The sequence below is a fragment of the Silurus aristotelis genome, assembly GCF_946808225.1.
Source record: "Silurus aristotelis genome assembly, chromosome: 17".
NCBI lineage: Eukaryota > Metazoa > Chordata > Actinopteri > Siluriformes > Siluridae > Silurus > Silurus aristotelis.
This window is the reverse complement of record NC_139590.1, coordinates 7,279,579-7,298,861: the sequence shown is the minus strand read 5'-3', so window position 1 is coordinate 7,298,861 and position 19,283 is coordinate 7,279,579. Positions and strand designations below refer to the sequence as shown.

Sequence of the window (19,283 nt, the reverse complement as noted above, 5' to 3'; positions counted from 1 at the left end):
CTTTGATTGTTAAGCATGTACAGGCAGAGCAGAGTGTGTTTATATGGTAATCTCTGAATACTTATTACTTTAAAATGGCAAAATAGAATAAACATAAATGAACCACACAAATTAACACAAAATTTTGCTCACCACATGTTACGATCAATTTCTATAATGCAATCTATGTCAAGCATGCAGATGAATTTTAAACAATATGTATCATGAACAGAAGTAAAAATATGTTAATAGTTATTGCTGAAGTTTTATGGAATCTGTGCATAGGCTTTATAATAGGCATTAAAGCTTTTTGTGTTGCTCTATAGTGTGGTATAGTACAGGCTAAAAACTTTAAAGTGTATAACCTAAAAGTGTATAAAAATATATCTTTTTTTTAATCTACGTCTCATTTGATTATGGTAGTAAATTCCCTCTGTAGATATTTTGTTAGTTGTTTTCAACTTCCTCATTATCTAAGGATTTGTGGGTAATTTGGGATGAATCAACATTTCACAGTTGTGGTTGTTGGATGGATAAATCGGTATTATTAAGAAAAAGCTGACAAACAGCCGATCTTGATTCATAACGGTGAAATCCATGTGCATTGAAGATAACTTCTAAGCAGACAGCCACACAAACACAATCCAAATCTACAAATTGTAGAGCAGAAATGGGTACAAAAAAAAACAGCAAAGCACAAGACAACAAACAAGAACGATAAGCCTAAAGGGTGATCGTACAACAAAGTGTCTGAACATGTTATAAACAATCAGAGTGGAACAATGGCAAAACTGTGCATTGTGTTGCGTTAGACTAATAAATGCTTTAACAAAAAAAAGTGATTCAGAGTTGAAAAAATAGTCCTATGCTATATCATTCCTTTAATTGCGTTTGGAGAAGTACTGCCTTGAAGTTGGTTTCTCACTGTACACTCACTGATGCCAGGGTCCTTTGATAGTTCTCCAGAACATGGAAATAGATTCAGGGTAGATACCTGAAGACATACTGAAAGGTGAGACTTAAGAAAATAGGTCAGGGAATGTTGAGTGTATGAGTGTATGCTGATGATTTGTGCAGTATTACTTTATAAATAACCAGCAAACATATCCTGTTTTAGGCAATTTACTCGAACATATGTATGTGATACACAGATAGGGGTTTTTCGTTAAAGCTTGAATGTTGATAGAAGGGTTTGTAGACCTGCCCTGAACTCTTCTATCCAAAACATACAGAAAATCCTTGCTGAAAATAGTTTATGTTGTTTCCTGGGCCATTGGGAAATGGCATGAGGTAACAAGCCTTCTGAAAATGAGTTCAGGAATCCTCTAGATAGTAGCAGATTAGTAATTAAATCTTTTGCAATGTGTGATCAAGGGAAGTGAGATATAGATGATGGCTCTCATCAACCTATGGGCCATGTTCTCGGTTGTGAACCTGTTTGATGATCATTTATGCTATGTGGCCTTGTAGTTCATCAAGGGAAAAGAAAGTCATCCGAAGAGTTGTTCTCACATTGACTAATTGTGAGTGCCTGCTACTGCTTAATAAATGGACAAATGTGCCCTAATAGCAATGCTTTCTGTATAATATACTCCATCACCCATATTGGTGTTACTGCAGCTAAGCTTTGCTAACCATTGTGATCTTGGCAATAGATAGCAACTAGCATCTTTTTAATTCGGTACCTTCCACCACGCCCATGTCAGTACAGGTGCATTCATTTATCATGTCTAGAAAAACTAAAAATCAACCAGAGTTATACCAGAAATTACACTTTCGCAGAAAAGAAAATGAAGCAACACGTGTTTCAAGCAACAAGCATCAGGTAATATGTAAGATAAGTTCTTGTCATACTTTTGAGGACTTTTTCTCTTAATAGTTCTCTGATTATCCTGTTGTCAGTATATAAGCTCAAATTTCAGTGATGTCCCTGATTGTTAGATCCATGTTTATGCCTCAAATGTTACATAATGCTGTGTGTGTTTCGAGAGGTGCTCCATCTGAATCATTTCTATACATAGATCTGAGGAGGAGGTGGTAGAAACTACAAAGCAGGTTGTGTTAATGTGTACGTGCTCTTGTGCATGCGTGTATGACTGAGTGTGTAGTGAAGTAAGTTGGATCAGGGGAATGTTTGTGGTGTGTGATTGCCAATATTGGAACATTGATGAGCTTGTGGTCATCAGAAGAACCATGACTGCAACTATAAGGACAGAATCACAAGTGCTCGAAAAACTGTATGAGACATGATATACAAGATTAGAAAATGGGACACCGTGAGGGTTTTCTTTTCTGCCTACATCTTTTACATCCGTTTTAGATCTATACACCACATGCTGATATTTTTGTATTGTGAAGAATGTCTGAGCCGCTTTGTGTCAATTGCTGTTTAGGAGTTGGAACATTTTTACAAAGATACAAAAAAAAAATCACATTTTCTGTAAAAGAATTATGTACAGGTTTGATCCTTTCCTGTCATGCCATCTCTTCAATTTTTTTCCTTTCTATATGTCCTCTTCTCTCCTTGCTTCCTGTCTCAATTTCTTTAGCCTCTTCTCTTCTTTCCTCCTGTCTCTTCTCTACTCATCTCTTCCTGTCTTCCCTTCTATTCTCTCATCTCTAATGCTCCTGTCCTGCCTTTTCTCTTTTTGTGTCCTCTCCTTTCTTGTTTTCATTCTCCAATCTCCTCCGCTTTTCTTCTGCCTCTTTGTCTTATTGGTTACTCGCCCGTATTATTTTTTCTTCCCCTCTCTTTTGTCATCTCATTTCCTTTTCTCTTCCTTTTTGTTAATTTTGTCTATTTTTGTTCTATTCTCTCGTCTCCTTCTATTTTTTCCTGTTCTTTTCTTTTTTTTATTTCTTCTTTGTCTTCGCATCTTGTCTTGTTTTTAACTTTTAAAATAAGTTCCTCATCACTCCACTTCCCCATTTTTCAGATATTCAATTAGACTCAGTGGGTGTTGTCAACAGGAAATCTCTCATTGCCATAATGACAAACCCTCCTCCTTCACTTGACATTTGGTTGGCCTTTTGTCCCATCTGATCTCCATGTGTATATGCAGCATCCATCTCCACCCATAATAACGAATTCAGATTTCTACTGAATTAAAAAATAGGCACAGGTTTTGCTGTGAATGAATTGGTTAGAATGAGAATAATCATGAATTCTGTGAAAACGCAGGGAAAGTGATAAGAATAAAATTTAGCAATATTAATGGGTAACAGAGGTTTAATTAATTAACACAGCATTTGTTGATGATTTTGCTGCTTCAGGAGGCAAAAAAATGTCACAAGAGATTGTTTGAGGTTGTTTTCCTCTATAGCCTAACAGGTTCTGTACTGGTTTAAGGGTGATTTACTAGCAAGAGGACCTAATGGAGTCAGATTTGAGCTTTTCCATTCTAATTTAGTAATCACTGGGCTATTTGGTATTTTTTTGCCACTTTTTGATGAATCCTACATGTCATTCATTTCAAGATCTGCAGAAGCAAGCCAGAAGGTGTGGGAGTGTGTCAGAAGGAAGAGAAAGAACAATGGTGTAATTGTTCTATTATAAAGTGATTTGTTTTGTTGTGTGTGTGTGTGTGTGTGTGTGTGTGTCAGGAGAGAGAGAGAGAGAGAGAGAGAGAGAGAGAGAGAGAGAGCAAGAGATGCTACAGTACTATCTGTTCCATAAAGGTCTTTTATTGCCACCAAATCCAATTAGCCTTTCTCAGATCTCCATGGCGACAGAGTCTAGCATTTGCAAATGCTGCACATAGCCTCATCAAGGGCCAGGAGGTTATTGGCCACAGTTCGGGCCAATCAGATTAGAGGGTCCCACAGTGTCCTGGAAGACATGAGTAATCATAAGTAATCATATCTGGACATGAAGAGAGGACATGGAGTACAGACAGTGTTTTTTGCATGTACCTGGGTGTTTAAGGGTTGCAGGCTCATTTCTGACCATTTCTCTTTTTGTCTAACATTGTGTCTTTCAGGGGAAATACGCAAAGAGGAAGAGCCGTTTTAAGCGATCTGATGGCAGCACCTCGTCCGACACAACTTCAAACAGCTTTGTTCGGCAGGTGAGTCTACAAACGCTCCACAATGGATCTTGCCCACGTGTGTGCTATTTCATCATGGAACCATATACACCCACGCAATCAGGTCATAAAGAACATGAAAAACAAATCTGATTTTTGTATTTCTAAAAACAACCAGGTGAGCATGTCACTCTGGGTAAATTTGGGATCACTGGAACCCATTTCTAATTATTCACAAGGAATGTAAATGGGAACAACACTAATGTCTCTAATTTATTAGAGCTATCATAAATTTATTTAAGTCTTATCTGTCCTGTATTCACCCAGGGTTTATATTCACAGGACGATCACACTGAAAATCTTTTCAATGCAGTGAAGTTTGACTTAGTGCACAATTGTAGACGAGTATAAATGTATAATCCCACTATCCAGTGACCCAGAAAAAAGTCAGGTTCCTTTTATAATCTGTTTGCTCTCCTCATGTTGTCTCAAGTTTTTTATAGCTAATGTTACTGACTTGTTCTGAATCTACATCAAGATTTATTTAAAGCCGCCTTGCAATCAGCTTTAAATTTGTGGTCAATAAAATTAATTATTTAATTATTTAAATAGAATGTCACGCAATGTTCAGACATTTGTGTTAGACTTGTGTTAGATAGGTTTTTGTATTGTTACAACAATGTTTTGATTAATTCATTTTATTAGTGTGGACACTAGCCTAAATCTTTGAACTGTAGAGTGTCAGTGTGCTTTGCTCTATTTAACCTAATAGCATATCTTACTGCTGTTTCCCATTACATTGTGTTCCTTTACCTACATACAGACTGCACCTGTAGCTCAGCCCCTCACACTGACTTGACATTTTAAAGAAAGGTTCCCGTGTCATGCTGAAATGCTTCCTTCCTTTCGGTGTGTTTCCACGCCCCTGCTGCATGACATTTGCCCGCCAGCAAGCGGTATCAAAATAAGAAGTCTCCCTCTTGCCTTGTAACAGGGACAACACAGGGAACATTACCTCCTTTAGTCATGCACAAAGTAAAGAAAAAGGTTAAGCCGCACACATCAACATATCATAGCAGTCTTTGGCGCCATGACTGTGCTAGCAGAAGCTGTATCCTTATGATCCTGGAACAGAAACAGAGTAGGCTTCCCTTTGAGATTTATTCAGCTGAACTGCTTTTCAAAGCAATTACATTTAATTAATATTTTATCATAACAAGTTGTTATCCTATCTATAGATAGGTAAATTTGTAGGTCCTTCCAAACTGTCATTTTCTAGCATTTGTTGGTTGTATTCACACTATAATAGTAGCTCATATAGTTAAAAATTTTTTTTGCTGCTATTATTATTAAATGTTAAGCTTACCTCTGTGCCTTTAAAAAACCTGGTAAACTCTGAAAAACAAATGCCTTATGTAGAAAACAGTATTCTCAGCATGGTCTTTGAATCTGGTCTTTGGTCGTTCCTTGAACTAAGCTACCTCATTTGAGTATATAAGTGGTCCAAGAAACTGCCCACAACATTTAAAAACAAATTTAATTGGTTCTGTTTTCCAAAATATAAACCACCCAGCAAACTATTTTAAGCCACTGCAACCAGGAACCAGCAATTATTAAGGACTGCCACCCGCCACACGTTAATTAACTCTGTATTTATCCTGCGAGCTTCATATCTAACAACTTGTTTGCACCCACTTGAAAGAAAACACCGCCCACTCTTGTGATCCCAGTCTGGATCCTCAACCTTAGGTGAAGTACCGTTCTTAAAAAAAATAGTGTGTCAACTATTTTATGTTAACTATTCTAAGTATTAAAACACATTTTATGTTTTGTTATTTCTGTCATTTAGTATATTCCATTCATTAATTGATTCTATTGTATCCCTTAAATCCATGTATGGTGTAGAGGAAAGCACATTAGCCCTCAGTCAATGTATCATATGGGGCTCTAGGTAGCATATGAGCTGTCTAGGGCAAACAATGAAATCTAACCGACTGTAGAAAAGCACATAGTATCAAATTCATATTAGCCTACAGCGTTGCATCATGTACATTGGTGTAAACCTTATTAATAAAAAATGGTGGTGAAACTTATGCGGTTGTATAGGGGTGATGAAAAATTAATCGATAAACATGGCTTGCATTGAATGTAGAAATGTATGATTTTTACATAAACATCAATTATATTTTATTTTAGCATGTTTTTTTCCTTTCACACAATGCAGTGACACTAAACTAGAAGAGCTGTCTATGATAGTGTATATATTTATGTGCCTATGTTAAGTTAGCGTGACATTCTGACATGCTGTTTTATAAGTGACTTAAATTTGGGTGTAGCTTAGGTCATCTCCTTAGCTCATAAGCCTGTGTAATAGATGCTAATATGAATGTTACATCTGGATTACTTATTAAAGATAAACTTATAAGGTCAAATGATTAGAGATAAATCTATAAATGTATTTTTAATCCATTTATTTACATAGAGCTGCTTTGCGACAATGGCTATTGTTAAAAGCACGATACAATGAAACTGCTTTGAAATGAAACATGATGCATGTATAGAGTTCATATTCAATATCCAACAAATTACTGTAAACGTCTTACCAGCTTTCTGCAGATGATTCACATTTAATCACCAAATAGAGAATTGCTGTAATAATGTAATAATAAACCTGTTATCATGAGTACAATTTTTTTATCTGATTATATGTGGCATGATTATACTGGCTTGCTAATTAGGTACACTTGCAATTTTAAGGAACAAACTTATACATTCTTTTCTTTATACATTTTATAATCACTTTATCTCTAAATCTGCTTTGAGACAATGTCGATTGTTAAAAGTGCTATACAAATAAAAATAAATCGAAATTAATTTAATATGAAGGATTCTAGGAAGGTTCTATAATGGCCATTTTTTTTAACAAACAGGGTGATATAGGATCTTCATGTAGTATGAAAATCCAGGTTATATGTATTTTTTTGCATTTCTTGTCCAGATAAAATTAGATTTAGATACTGTAGATTTGTATAACTCTAACATGAACCCGACTGACCTAGAGATACAAGAATGCTTTATTCTGCTTAGACAGGGTTGTAGAGACCTTTCCTGTATGAGAGCTGAAACATACTATTATGTGGTTAAACAGTTACAGTGGATATTGATTTTCAAGATCTGTGTGAGTGCATGTGCACTATATGTACATGCGGCTCCCCCATCTTTGGCAGAAAACGGCATAGAAAAAACACTGTGTAGGCCCTGGTCTAATACACACCCACGTCTGTACACAAAGATGAACACACTCGCAGTAGTGCTGCTATACCGGCCTAGGTTACCATGGTGACAGGGCCTCCCCCATGCTGCTCTGTAGGAAGTGCCAAAGGGAAATGAAGCTGGTGTGTGTGTTTGTGTGAGTGTGAGTGTGTGTGTGTGTGTGTGTGTGTGTGTGTGTGTGTGTGTGTGTGTGTGTGTGTGTGTGTGTGTGTGTTTGCTTGCTTGCTTGCTTGTGTGTGCAATGGACCATGAATATAACATGGAAGTCTCTGGGCACCCAAAACAGTCTGGGTTACACATCACAATTACACTCTATTTCTCTGTCTCTCTGTCTCTCTGTCTCTCTCTCTCTCTCTCTCTCTCTCTCTCTCTCTCTCTCTCTCACACACACAGACACACACACAGACACACAGACACACACACACACACACACACACACACACACACACACACACACACACACACACACACACACACACACACACACACACTTGTCTACTTTTAAAAGGACCTTCCATTCACATAATTATGAATGCAGGAATTTAATGTGTTGCAAAATTTGACTCTAACCCTCATAAACCAATATACAAAAAATGTCCACAGAAGGTGTCAAAAATGTCCAATACGTTTATACTTTATTTGTGTGTTCCCACCATCCCACCAAGATAAGAACACACACACACACACACACACACACACACACACACACACACACACACACACACACACACACACACATAGACACACCCATAGACACACACTCACCTGTTCAGTGGTACAGGTTTTCTAAAGAGACAGATAAAGGACAGGCTGATGAATAATTATAGCCTTTAGCCAGCAGCTGCACAACCAAATATCACATCAGCTTTTATGCCATGGGCAAAGCTAATATCACACAATTAACTTCTAGCTCATGGCCATTGTGTGGCAACGAATCTCAGAAATTGGGAAGAGAACTACGTGTGTATTTGGGTTTCCTATACTGCCTATTCTAGAGGGTACCTGCTTTTCCCACATTGGTACCAAAAAAGTCACAACATTTACAGATTCTTTTAAAGCATTCTAGGTTGTGACAGTATATCAGAAATATTCTGATATTCAACCTTATAGAACTTATCAGTGCCATTGCATATGCCTTGTAATAATGAAGAACTTATGCAAATGTTGTCTTAAAAAAAGAGATGTGGGGTAGATAATACTGCAAAAATATTGTAATGAGACTTTATAAATAATATGTTTAACAATATTTAGTCTGTGTTCTGAGTTGAATGTTGCAGAATTGCTGACACCAACAATTTACTTATAGTCATTTAAATAAAGCCCAGTAAGCCAGTATTTTGAGATAATGCACTGAAATGATATTTAGTCAAAATTATGAGACATTTGGTTAAATATCACAACATAAAAGTATCTTTTTTTTTTACCTGTAACATATACATTACAGCACAGTGAATTTTTTTGCTTAACATATCCCAGCAAAGGAAGAAAGCTGAGGGTCAGAATGCAGGGTCAGCTATTACACAGTGTCCTTGGAGCACAGTGGGCTATTGGCCTTGCTCAAGGACCCAGGAGTGGCAGCTTTGTATACTGGGGCTTGAACCCCTTAACCTTCTAATCAGCCAGGTTCTAGTAAACCAGAGCCTTAACCACTGAACTACAACACTTCTGCACAACAGTTGTATAAAAATTATTTGAATTATGAATTGCTAGAATATGTTTAAATGCACTCATTAAAATCACTACTTTTAGCCTTAGGTTGTTTTTTGAAACAATGAACATATATAATTATTTTAGCCTTTAAAAAAAAAAAAACCTAATTCAATTGTTAGAATTAATTCAATTATTTATTTGTTTGTTTATATTTATTACATTTTTTTATTTAACTGTTTGCCCCTTTTTTCTTTCTTGTCCACATTTTGGCTACTATATATGATTATATAATAATATAATTAATACCATCTACATAGCCTCAACAGTATAACTGGGTCAGATTTTCTTATCATGAAATACCATAATTCATATCAACATATATTTATTTGATAATTACCCACAATGCATGCCGTTAACTATGGTGTAATATTTACTTCTACGGCACATTTACACCCACCAGGAGGTGTTCCAGGCAGCACACTGAAGTCTTGAATATTGCAAGAGATGGCAGAAAAACAGATGGATACACACAAACAGTTAGGCTGATAGATTAGATAAAAGGACAAGAAAACAAGTGAGACTATCCATGTGGTAGACTGGAGTTATTTTGAGAGGGAGAACAAGAAGGTGAGAAAACTTCTCTAACAGTGTTAATAAGAGCGTTCGTTATTTATTTATTTTTTTTTTACATGGGAGGTCCCAAATACTTAAGTCATATATAGGTGCACCAAAAGTAATTTATATGGTATATTTATTTTATGCGTTTTCACACTTTATGAGTAAGTATTCCACATTTGATTTCAATAATTTGCACACATTTATTAGTAATAGACATACTATATACAGCATACATATATATATATATATATATATATATATATATATATATATATATATATATATATATATATATATATATATATATATATATCATAAAGTGTGAAAACGCATAAAATAAATATACCATATAAATTACTTTTGGTGCACCTAAATATGACAATATATATATATATATATATATATATATATATATATATATATATATATATATATATATATATATATATATATATATATATACTGTACACCTTTAATTGAAAACATTAAAATCACAGTCCCACTTATGATTATAGCAAAGGTTGATCTTTTGGTAAATTAGCCAAGTATTCAAATATAATGCACATTATCATGCAAATGTGCAGCTGCTCATATTAATGTATTTAAGTCATTATCTTTTTTTTTTTATCGTAGAACTTTTTACCAAAGAAACCAAAATCATTTAGACTGTAGTTAGACTGTTAAAAAATGTAAATGGTCAAACTTTCAAATTTCATTGCATATTAACAGTATTTTATTCATATTTAAAAATTATTATTTTATTTTCAAAGCACAATGAAATTGTAGATGGATTTGATTCGTGACCAATTTATAGGCTTTTACTTATGATTAATAAATAAACTATAAAAACTAACAAAATTGATAATGGTTAATCTTGAACTACTGTAACATTCTCTGCTTTTGCTTTAGTGCCTGCTACAATGCCGCAAGCCTCCTATTCTCGACAATTTAAATAAGAATTGTGTCTGTAAAGAAAGGAAACTGGAGTTTGAAAAGCATAATTGGTAAGACTACTACTCCAGCTGAAAAGCAATATTTTAGCAATGTTGTAATTTTTGTGGCCTGTACGCAAAGTAAAAATCATGTGATTCAGACAACTGAGAGAACATTTGGGTAGGAGATTAAGTGTTAGTCATAGAATAGTAAACGTCATTGTCAGCTGTCAATTTGTCATTAGAGACACTGAAAATAAGTGTTTTCTTACTTCCTCCTCCTAACCTCACCACTTCACACACATGTTCACATGCACCCTGCAGGCTGACGACTGCATTCCCAGTCACATTTTGCTACACACCATCTCATACCACTTCTAAATTTGAGAGAGAGGGAGACGGTTCTGCCCCTGCTTGTAACAGCTAAATTTAACCCCCAGTTTGCAAATGTAGCACAAGTCCTGCAATTCGACCCCCCCTCCTCATCTCTATCCCTGAACTGAGTTCAGGTTCCAGTTTTGTGTGTGTGTGTGTGTGTGTGTGTGTGTGTGTGTGTGTGTGAGAGAGAGAGAGAGAGAGAGAGAGAGAGAGAGAGAGAGAGAGAGAGGAGAAAGACAGAAGAGGAATGTGGGTTGGGGGCTTGAGGTGAGCAAAGCTTTGGCCAACTTTCCAACACTCTTAGAACTTTTTGGACCTACTCACACACGTAGCCTTCTGTGACACTCATATCCCATTTGGATTGGATTTGGACTTCTGGGCGTGAATCGGGAGCTGCCGTGGCAAGGAAAAAGTGCCATGGAGACAAATGAACGGATTCACAGGCCCATAGCGGTAAGAAATATCTGAAAATGATTCACTGTGAGTGTGTGTGGGTGGGTGCATATGGTTTTTTAATATGGTTTGATATCAGAGAAATGATTTCCAAGAATTGGCCAGGATTCACATCTGAAAAGGTATTGTCTGTTTCCTCTTTCTTTTGGTCTCTCCTTCTCTAGTGTGTGTGATTCCATTTTGGTCTGGGCAGCTGCATTGGCCCTGTGGGTTTAAATTAGACTTCAAACTCTGCACAGGGACCCGACAGGCACCAGTTGCTCAGACACACAAACACACACAAATATATATTAGACATATAATAGATGTAGTTCACACACTCCTGTTTAAATGACATTTTTTTTCTATGTAAAACATGAAACAAGGATTAATCACGTCAGAACTTTTTCCACCTTCGGTGTGAAATTACAGCATATAAAAATACTGTATATTTAATATAATTGCTGTATAATTAATATAGAGCAATATTATAATTAATGGTGTTAAGTGATATTACACTGAAGTCCATGTTATAGTTTATGTTCTCATAATAGGCTTCAGTCAATCAGCATATCAGACAAGCATTCTGCATAACCAACACAATAATGTCAAATGTCCTGTAAAGGAAACAAATCACTGGTGTACTAACAAACAGACACTGAACTAGTCAACTAAGGAAATTAACAGCAGATTTTCAACACAGAAAGTCCTGTGAAGAAAATCTACTATTTTCCAACCACTGCCTCCACAAGTCCCATAGCGCTTGGTAACCAGTTGTTAATGATTAATTCATATTAAGTGCAGTGTCACTTTGTTTCCATTTGTATTCTGTACATTTATTTACTTATTTAAGCATTGGTGATGTTTTGTGTTTAATTTTATTTTATTGGCTCTATAAATTTGACAACAGGAGGATAATAATAATAATTCAAAATAATCACGTTTGGACATCTGTGATGATTTTGATATTGATGGTCGTTTTAAGCATAGTTACTGTGTGAAGTGTGCTGAGTTCAAATGGCTGGCATAATAATAATTATATTAGAATATTTCTGCTTGTTTTGGTGGCTTGGTATAATACTATTGCTGGCAGTTGCACAGAAATTGAATAGGAAATGACTTACTATACCATTGAGAGTTCAACTGAAATGCAGTAGATGATAAGTATAATCAGACTTGCACACAACTGTCATCCTTTTTTTGTATCCTCTCTCTCTCTCTCTCTCTCTCTCTCTCTCTCTCTCTCTCTCTCTCTCTCTCTCTCTCTCTCTCTCTCTCTCTCTCTCTCTCTCTCTTCCTCTTCCTTTCCTGCACACTATTATTGTCTCTATTTATTAAGCTCCTAGCCAATATGTTCTTAAGTTGGTTATTTTTTCCCATTTTAATACTTTTACCTTTCATGTTGTATTCACCAATTTGGGCGTGATAACAAGCTGCTAATTTTGAATCTCACTGATGATTTGTCTTACAAGAAAGAAAGTAAAAACATGTATATTATGCGAAACCTTTATGTTGTTGCTTCTATCAGAAGAACCCATAGATCTCTGTCAAAGGGAATATTTATTCTAAAAATCCCCCAAATGATTGACTCTAGCCTTTGCATTGTGCCTGATTTTACATTGCATTGCGAGCAATCAACAAAATCAACAACTTTCATTTATTTATTTTTTTTACCTTATTATCATTATAAAAAATGGTGTATTGAGAAGGGCAATAAAAATGCTGAAAACGAAAATGCCTAATCTCTCTCTGCTCTTTATATACAAAATATATTATATGCAGTTTATATTACAAACCATTTAAGACGTCTGATTTAGTAACCAATTTTTTTCCTTTTATATCACATCCCAAATACTGTACTACCCCCACTTTGATTGACCAAAATAGAAGGTCAGGTGTTCACTGGGGTTTTCCCATCATATTTCCCATCATGTGTGTGTGTGTGTGTGTGTGTGTGTGTGTGTGTGTGTGTGTGTGTGTGTGTGTGTGTGCTTTTATTAACCTCCAGTCAGTCCATTCCATGTTTAAATAATCTATTCATATTTATATTTTGTCCTTTTACACTTCTTTTTTTTTTTTTTACCCTTTACACTAACTCTGCTGGGTTTCTGGCAGGCTTAAGCTAGTGTGAAAAGATGACTCTTGGTGATGTGAAGTGCTAAATCTGCTATTTGTAGAACAAATTTTATATTTGATATTTAAATAGTATGTGTAAGGAGAAAATAAATATAAATAAAAAAAGAATATATTTGATATTGAAAGGGTGATATTTGCTACTAATTTGATAATTATATAACTATATAAATTGTCTTTCATATTTTTTTTCTTAAGTATATAACAGTTGAGCTGTTCATCGTAAGGGATATGTATGTACAGCAGTGGCGGGCGGTCAGGGCCCTAAACACTATCAGAAGCACTGACCTACATTTTCAACCCAAATTCTAATATTTGTTCCATGTAATTTTATCAATTTATTCCCAACAGTTTATTCTCCCCATTTTGTAGCGTTTCTTTTGGCTGCACTGCTTCCAGTATGTGAATGTTATGTTAATGTTTTTTTGTCCAATCAGATTTCAGCCTCTATGTGCTGCCATGTCAATCTAATCTGCCCAGGGCCAGCAAAGTGGGTACTGCTGGCCTTTTTTTTATCTTAGTCATCAATGGGTTATCAATGGGTCCGTTTCTTTTACCAATCGGATTTTTCATCCTCTGATTGGTTGGTCAGAGGGAAACTGTTACAGCCAAGTTCGACTGGCAAAACACGTCTGTAGTGCTCTTCACACATTAATACATCTGAGTTAGACTATTTTATGCCTATGGAGGAAGAGAAATTTATTTGGTCTAGACATCATGAGAAGAGGTCGGCCAACCTCAAAGCTAGCTAGCTTGTCTCAGCCCGGGACAGGGTTTGTTCTCCACCTCCAGACCAGTAAATACGAGCGATACAACTGGCTTACAGCCTCTGAGGAGCGGTGCAAATTATGAGTATGAATCTCTGGTGAGTAGGTTGGATTTTATTTACATTTTCAATGTTTTTGTCATGGTATTAGATAAACATCGATTCTGAACTGGCACAGTTGCGGTTGTAGTGTAGAGGTTTGGAGCTTGTTTCAGTAAAATGGTATTAACCCTCAATAGGTGAAATTCCTGTCTCTCTGTAATGCCACGCGTTGCTATATTGGGTTTTTGTATTGTATTGATGGTTTCTATAATTGCGACGTGATAGTGGTGGTATTAAGAGGTGGATTAAGTCGGGTAAGTCCCCACTGAAGGCCCAGTTACCGAATGCATGGCCCGCCACTGATGTACAGTAAACAAGACACACAGGGTTTTTCTTTTGTTGTTGTTATACACTGAAGACATTGTGGTTTTATTTGATATTCATATTAAAATATTAGAAAGAATGAGCAGAATTCCAGATTAATTTCCTGATATTTACATCTAGATATGTTAGTTATCAATGTAGCATCTATTATACAAGAGAATAACAAAGCTTGATTGGAATTTTATTGAAGAGTGATAAAGGCCAAAGTGTAGAGAAAGAAATATATCTAGTAGGAGTGGGAGAATCTTCATTATGAAGAATAACTTAAGAAAATAGCCCAAAACACAATGTCAAAGGATTTCATTAAGGTAAAGTAACTTTGACTGGCCAAGTCAATCACCACACGTTAATCCAGACGAGCAACATTCTACCTCCAGAAAGAAGAAACTGAAAAAAGAAATTCAACAAAACAAACAACAACTGAAAGAAGCTATAACACAATTATAAGAAAGCATAATAAAATAATTAATATTGAAAAATGCGACCAAATAGTACTTCTCATTTCACTTTGACAATCTACTCTTATACTTTTGGTGACATAGAAAATTCTGTGGTTTGGTCTGGTGCCATGTTCTAAAATATTTATATCTCCATGTAAATATAAGAATATTATTTTATCCGATCTGATCTATTTTCTCCTATTTGTCTTTTGATCTTAAATTAGTACAATATAGATACTCCAAAATGAGAACACCCCTCACATTTCAGCAACCATTTTAGTATATATTCTTTTACATTTTAGTGTAGTCAGTGTGTAGCTTGTATAGCAGTACAGATTTACAGTCCTCTGAAAATAACTCAACATATAGTCATTGTTATCCAGCACTGCCTTAATCCTCCTGGGCTCAAAATTCATCAGAGCTACACAGGTTGTTGCTGGAATCCTCTTCCACTCCTCCATAATTACATCAAGGAGCTGCTGGTTGGTTGACACATGGCACTTCTCCACCATCTTCTTCAGGATGCCCCACAGGTGCTCAATATAGTTCAGGTCTGGGTACTTCCTTGGCCACTCCATCACCTTCAGCTTCTCAGCAAAGCAGTCACTTTGGCAGTGTGTTTGGAGTCGTTATTATGTTGGAAAACTGCTGTTTGGCCCAGTTTCTGAAAGAAATTAATCATGCTTCAGAATGTCACAGTATATGTAGGAAACCATGTTTCCCTCAATTAACCGCTGCCCCCAATACCAGCAGCACTCATGCTGCCTCAGACCATGATGCTACCACCACCATGCTTGACTGTAGGCAAGACAAATTTTCTTGGTTCTCCTCACCAGGGTGTCGCCACACATACTGGACACCATCTGAACCAAACAAGTTTATCTTAGCCTTATCAAACCACAATACATGGTTCCAGTAACTTATGCTTTTAGACAGGTTGCCTACAGCAAACTTTTTGTGAGCTTTCTTGTGATCCAGCTTCAGAAGAGGCTTCCTTCTGGGACGGCCAAGCAACTGACTTGTTGCAGTGTGGGGCATATGGTCTGAGCACTGACAAACAGACCTTTCACTTCTTCAACCTCTTAAGCAATGCTGGCAGCACTCATGCATCTGTTTTTTGAAGCCAGCTTCTGCACCTGACGCACATCACGAGGACTCAACTTCTTGAATCGACCCTTGAGATGCCTGTTTTGAGCAGAAACCATCTTGGAAAACCTCTTTATGACCCTGACCACTGTACTGTAACTCGGTTTCAGGGAGTTACTGATCTTCTTATAGCCTCGGCCATCTATGTGTCTAGAGCAACAATTCTAATTCTCAAATCCTTAGAGTTCTTTACCATGAGGTGCCATGTTGCACATCCAGTGGTCAGTATGCGAGAATTGTACTCAAATAACCAAATTTTACTAATACAAGATACACAAATTTGTATGGTCCTGTCAAGCAGACAAAAACATAAGCATGATGAATAGGACATGTGGCATGGTTATGCAACATACAGCTGTTATCACTTAGCGTGTACAATTATTTAGTCAATAATGGTTGAACGTTGAGTTATTTTTTAGAGGACAGTAAATCTGTACTGCTATACAAGCTACACACTGACAACATTAAATATATATAAGTTTTATTAAAGATAATAAAATAAAAATATATTGATAACATTTTATAATAAAATAGAATACATTCAAGTTTCATTTCTATAGTATTGTCTCTTGAGAAGATATACTAAAATGGTTGCTGGAATGTATGGGTGTACTCACTTTTGTGAGATACTGTATATATATCTAAACTATATATCATTTAACTAAACCAGGAGCACTGTGTTTCCCACGGACCATTATTACTGACACACCACCAGCTAAATTATGAAGTGCTCTGGACAGCTAAACCCACGCTACAGAATGAATAGGGAGGAAACAGTGAAGGACGAGAAAAAGATTCAGACCAAAGAAAATGACAGAAAGTTTCCAAAGTTGGGATCATTTCAAAGTTAAACATAAAGAAAACACAAAACAGGGTGGTTACCATTTGTAAAGTAATTTAAATAGATTTTTATATGTTTATTTATATACAGTGCGTTATATAAAGTAGGTAGTGGAGCACATTTTAAAAGCTGCTGATAAACACACAGATTTAGTCTGTGGAAAATTTCAAGAAGCTTTTCTGGAGAAAGAAATACCACATCGCGATACTGTGCGAGACTTAATAAATAAATACATAACTGTGAATAATTGAGTTTCATTAAAGCAATAGTTTCCCATAACTTATTCTACTTGGCAACTGCAGAGGGACTTTTTGAATGCGATTGTATTTGTATTTTGATGTAATATAGCAATTAAATGCATTACATGGGTTTCACCGATATTCTTGTATGCAATTTCAGCAAAAGTAAAAATTTTAATTTTCCTAAAAAGAAAAACAAATTACTTGTTAATTTCGCTCTCTTATTTAGTATTGATCTTTAATAAAGATAAAGTACTTCTACTAGTACTACTATCCGAATATTTAATTATTCGATGAAACGATCGCTAGGTTTATGGATGTGGTGAGAGAAGACATGCAGGTAGTTGGGTTAAAAGAGGTAGAGGACAGGGGGTTATGGAGACGAATGATCCGTTGTGGTGACCCCTATCGGGAGCAGCCGAAAGAAGATACTGTATAAATACTGTGTGTTTAAATATATATATATATATATATATATATATATATATATATATATATATATATATATATATATATATATATATATATATATATATATACATATCGTAGGTGCATGTCCACTGTGAGAGACATGATCTAAAAAAAAAATCCAGAAATCACAATGTATGATTTTTAAACTATTTATTTGTATGATACAGCTGCAAATAAGTATTTGAACACCTGAGAAAGTAATTAATATTAATATTTGGTACAGTAGCCTTTGTTTGCAATTACAGAGATAAAACGTTTCCTGTAGTTTTTCACCAGGTTTGCACAAACTGCAGGAGGAATTTTGGCCCACTCCTCCACACAGATCTTCTCTAGATCAGTCAGGTTTCTGGCCTGTCGCTGAGAAACACAGAGTTTGAGCTCCCTCCAAAGATTCTCTATTGGGTTTAGGTCTGGAGACTGGCTAGGCCACGCCAGAACCTTGATATGCTTCTTACAGAGCCACTCCTTGGTTATCCTGGCTGTGTGCTTCGGGTCATTGTCATGTTGGAAGACCCAGCCTCGACCCATCTTCAAAGCTCTAACTGAGGGAAGGAGGTTGTTCCCCAAAATCTCGCAATACATGGTCCCGTTCATCCTCTCCTTAATACAGTGCAGTCGCCCTGTCCCATGTGCAGAAAAACACCCCAAAGCATGATGCTACCACCCCTATGCTTTACAGTAGGGATGGTGTTCTTGGGATGGTACTCATCATTCTTCTTCCTCCAAACACATTTAGTGGAATTATGACCCAAACGTTCTATTTTGGTCTCATCTGACCACATGACTTTCTCCCATGACTCCTCTGGATCATCCAAATGGTCATTGGCAAACTTAAGACGTGCCTGGACATGTGCTGGTTTAAGCAGGAGAACCTTCCGTGCCATGCATGATTTCAAACCATGACATCTTAGTGTATTACCAACAGTAACCTTGGAAACGGTGGTCCCAGCTCTTTTCGGGTCATTGACCAGCTCCTCCCGTGGAGTTCTGGGCTGATTTCTCACCTTCCTTAGGATCATTGAGACCCCACGAGGTGAGATCTTGCATGGAGCCCCAGTCCTAGGGAGATTGACAGTCATGTTTAGCTTCTTCCATTTTCTAATGATTACTCCAACAGTGGACCTTTTTTCACCAAGCTGCTTGGCAATTTCCCCGTAGCCCTTTCCAGCCATGTGGAGGTGTACAATTTTGTCTCTAGTGTCTTTGGACAGCTCTTTGGTCTTGGCCATGTTAGTAGAGGGATTCTTACTGATTGTATGGGGTGGACAGGTGTCTTTATGCAACTAACGACCTCAAACAGGTCCATCTAATTTAGGATAATAAATGTAGTGGAGGTGGACATTTTAAAGGCCGACTAACAGGTCTTTGAGGGTCAGAATTCTAGCAGATAGACAGGTGTTCAAATACTTATTTGCAGCTGTATCATACAAATAAATCGTTAAAAAATCATACATTGTGATTTCTGGATTTTTTTTTTTAGATTATGTCTCTCACAGTGGACATGTACCTACGATGACAATTTCAGACCCCTCCA

At 36.3% G+C, this 19,283-nt stretch overlaps 1 protein-coding gene across 5 annotated transcripts in view; it reads left to right on the top strand.

Moving 5' to 3' along the window:
• Window positions 1-19,283, top strand: part of cacnb1 (calcium channel, voltage-dependent, beta 1 subunit) — a 37,276-nt gene that overhangs the window by 2,726 nt on the left and 15,267 nt on the right. For 4 of the 5 annotated variants that reach the window (XM_083567360.1, XM_083567359.1, XM_083567363.1 and 1 more), the window contains exon 2: window positions 3,960-4,046. In XM_083567360.1, coding sequence (XP_083423486.1) covers window positions 3,960-4,046 — 87 coding nt within the window. Of the gene's footprint in view, window positions 1-3,959; window positions 4,047-11,022; window positions 11,309-19,283 lie in introns of those variants that run through there. The other variant, XM_083567361.1, reaches the window with a different exon arrangement.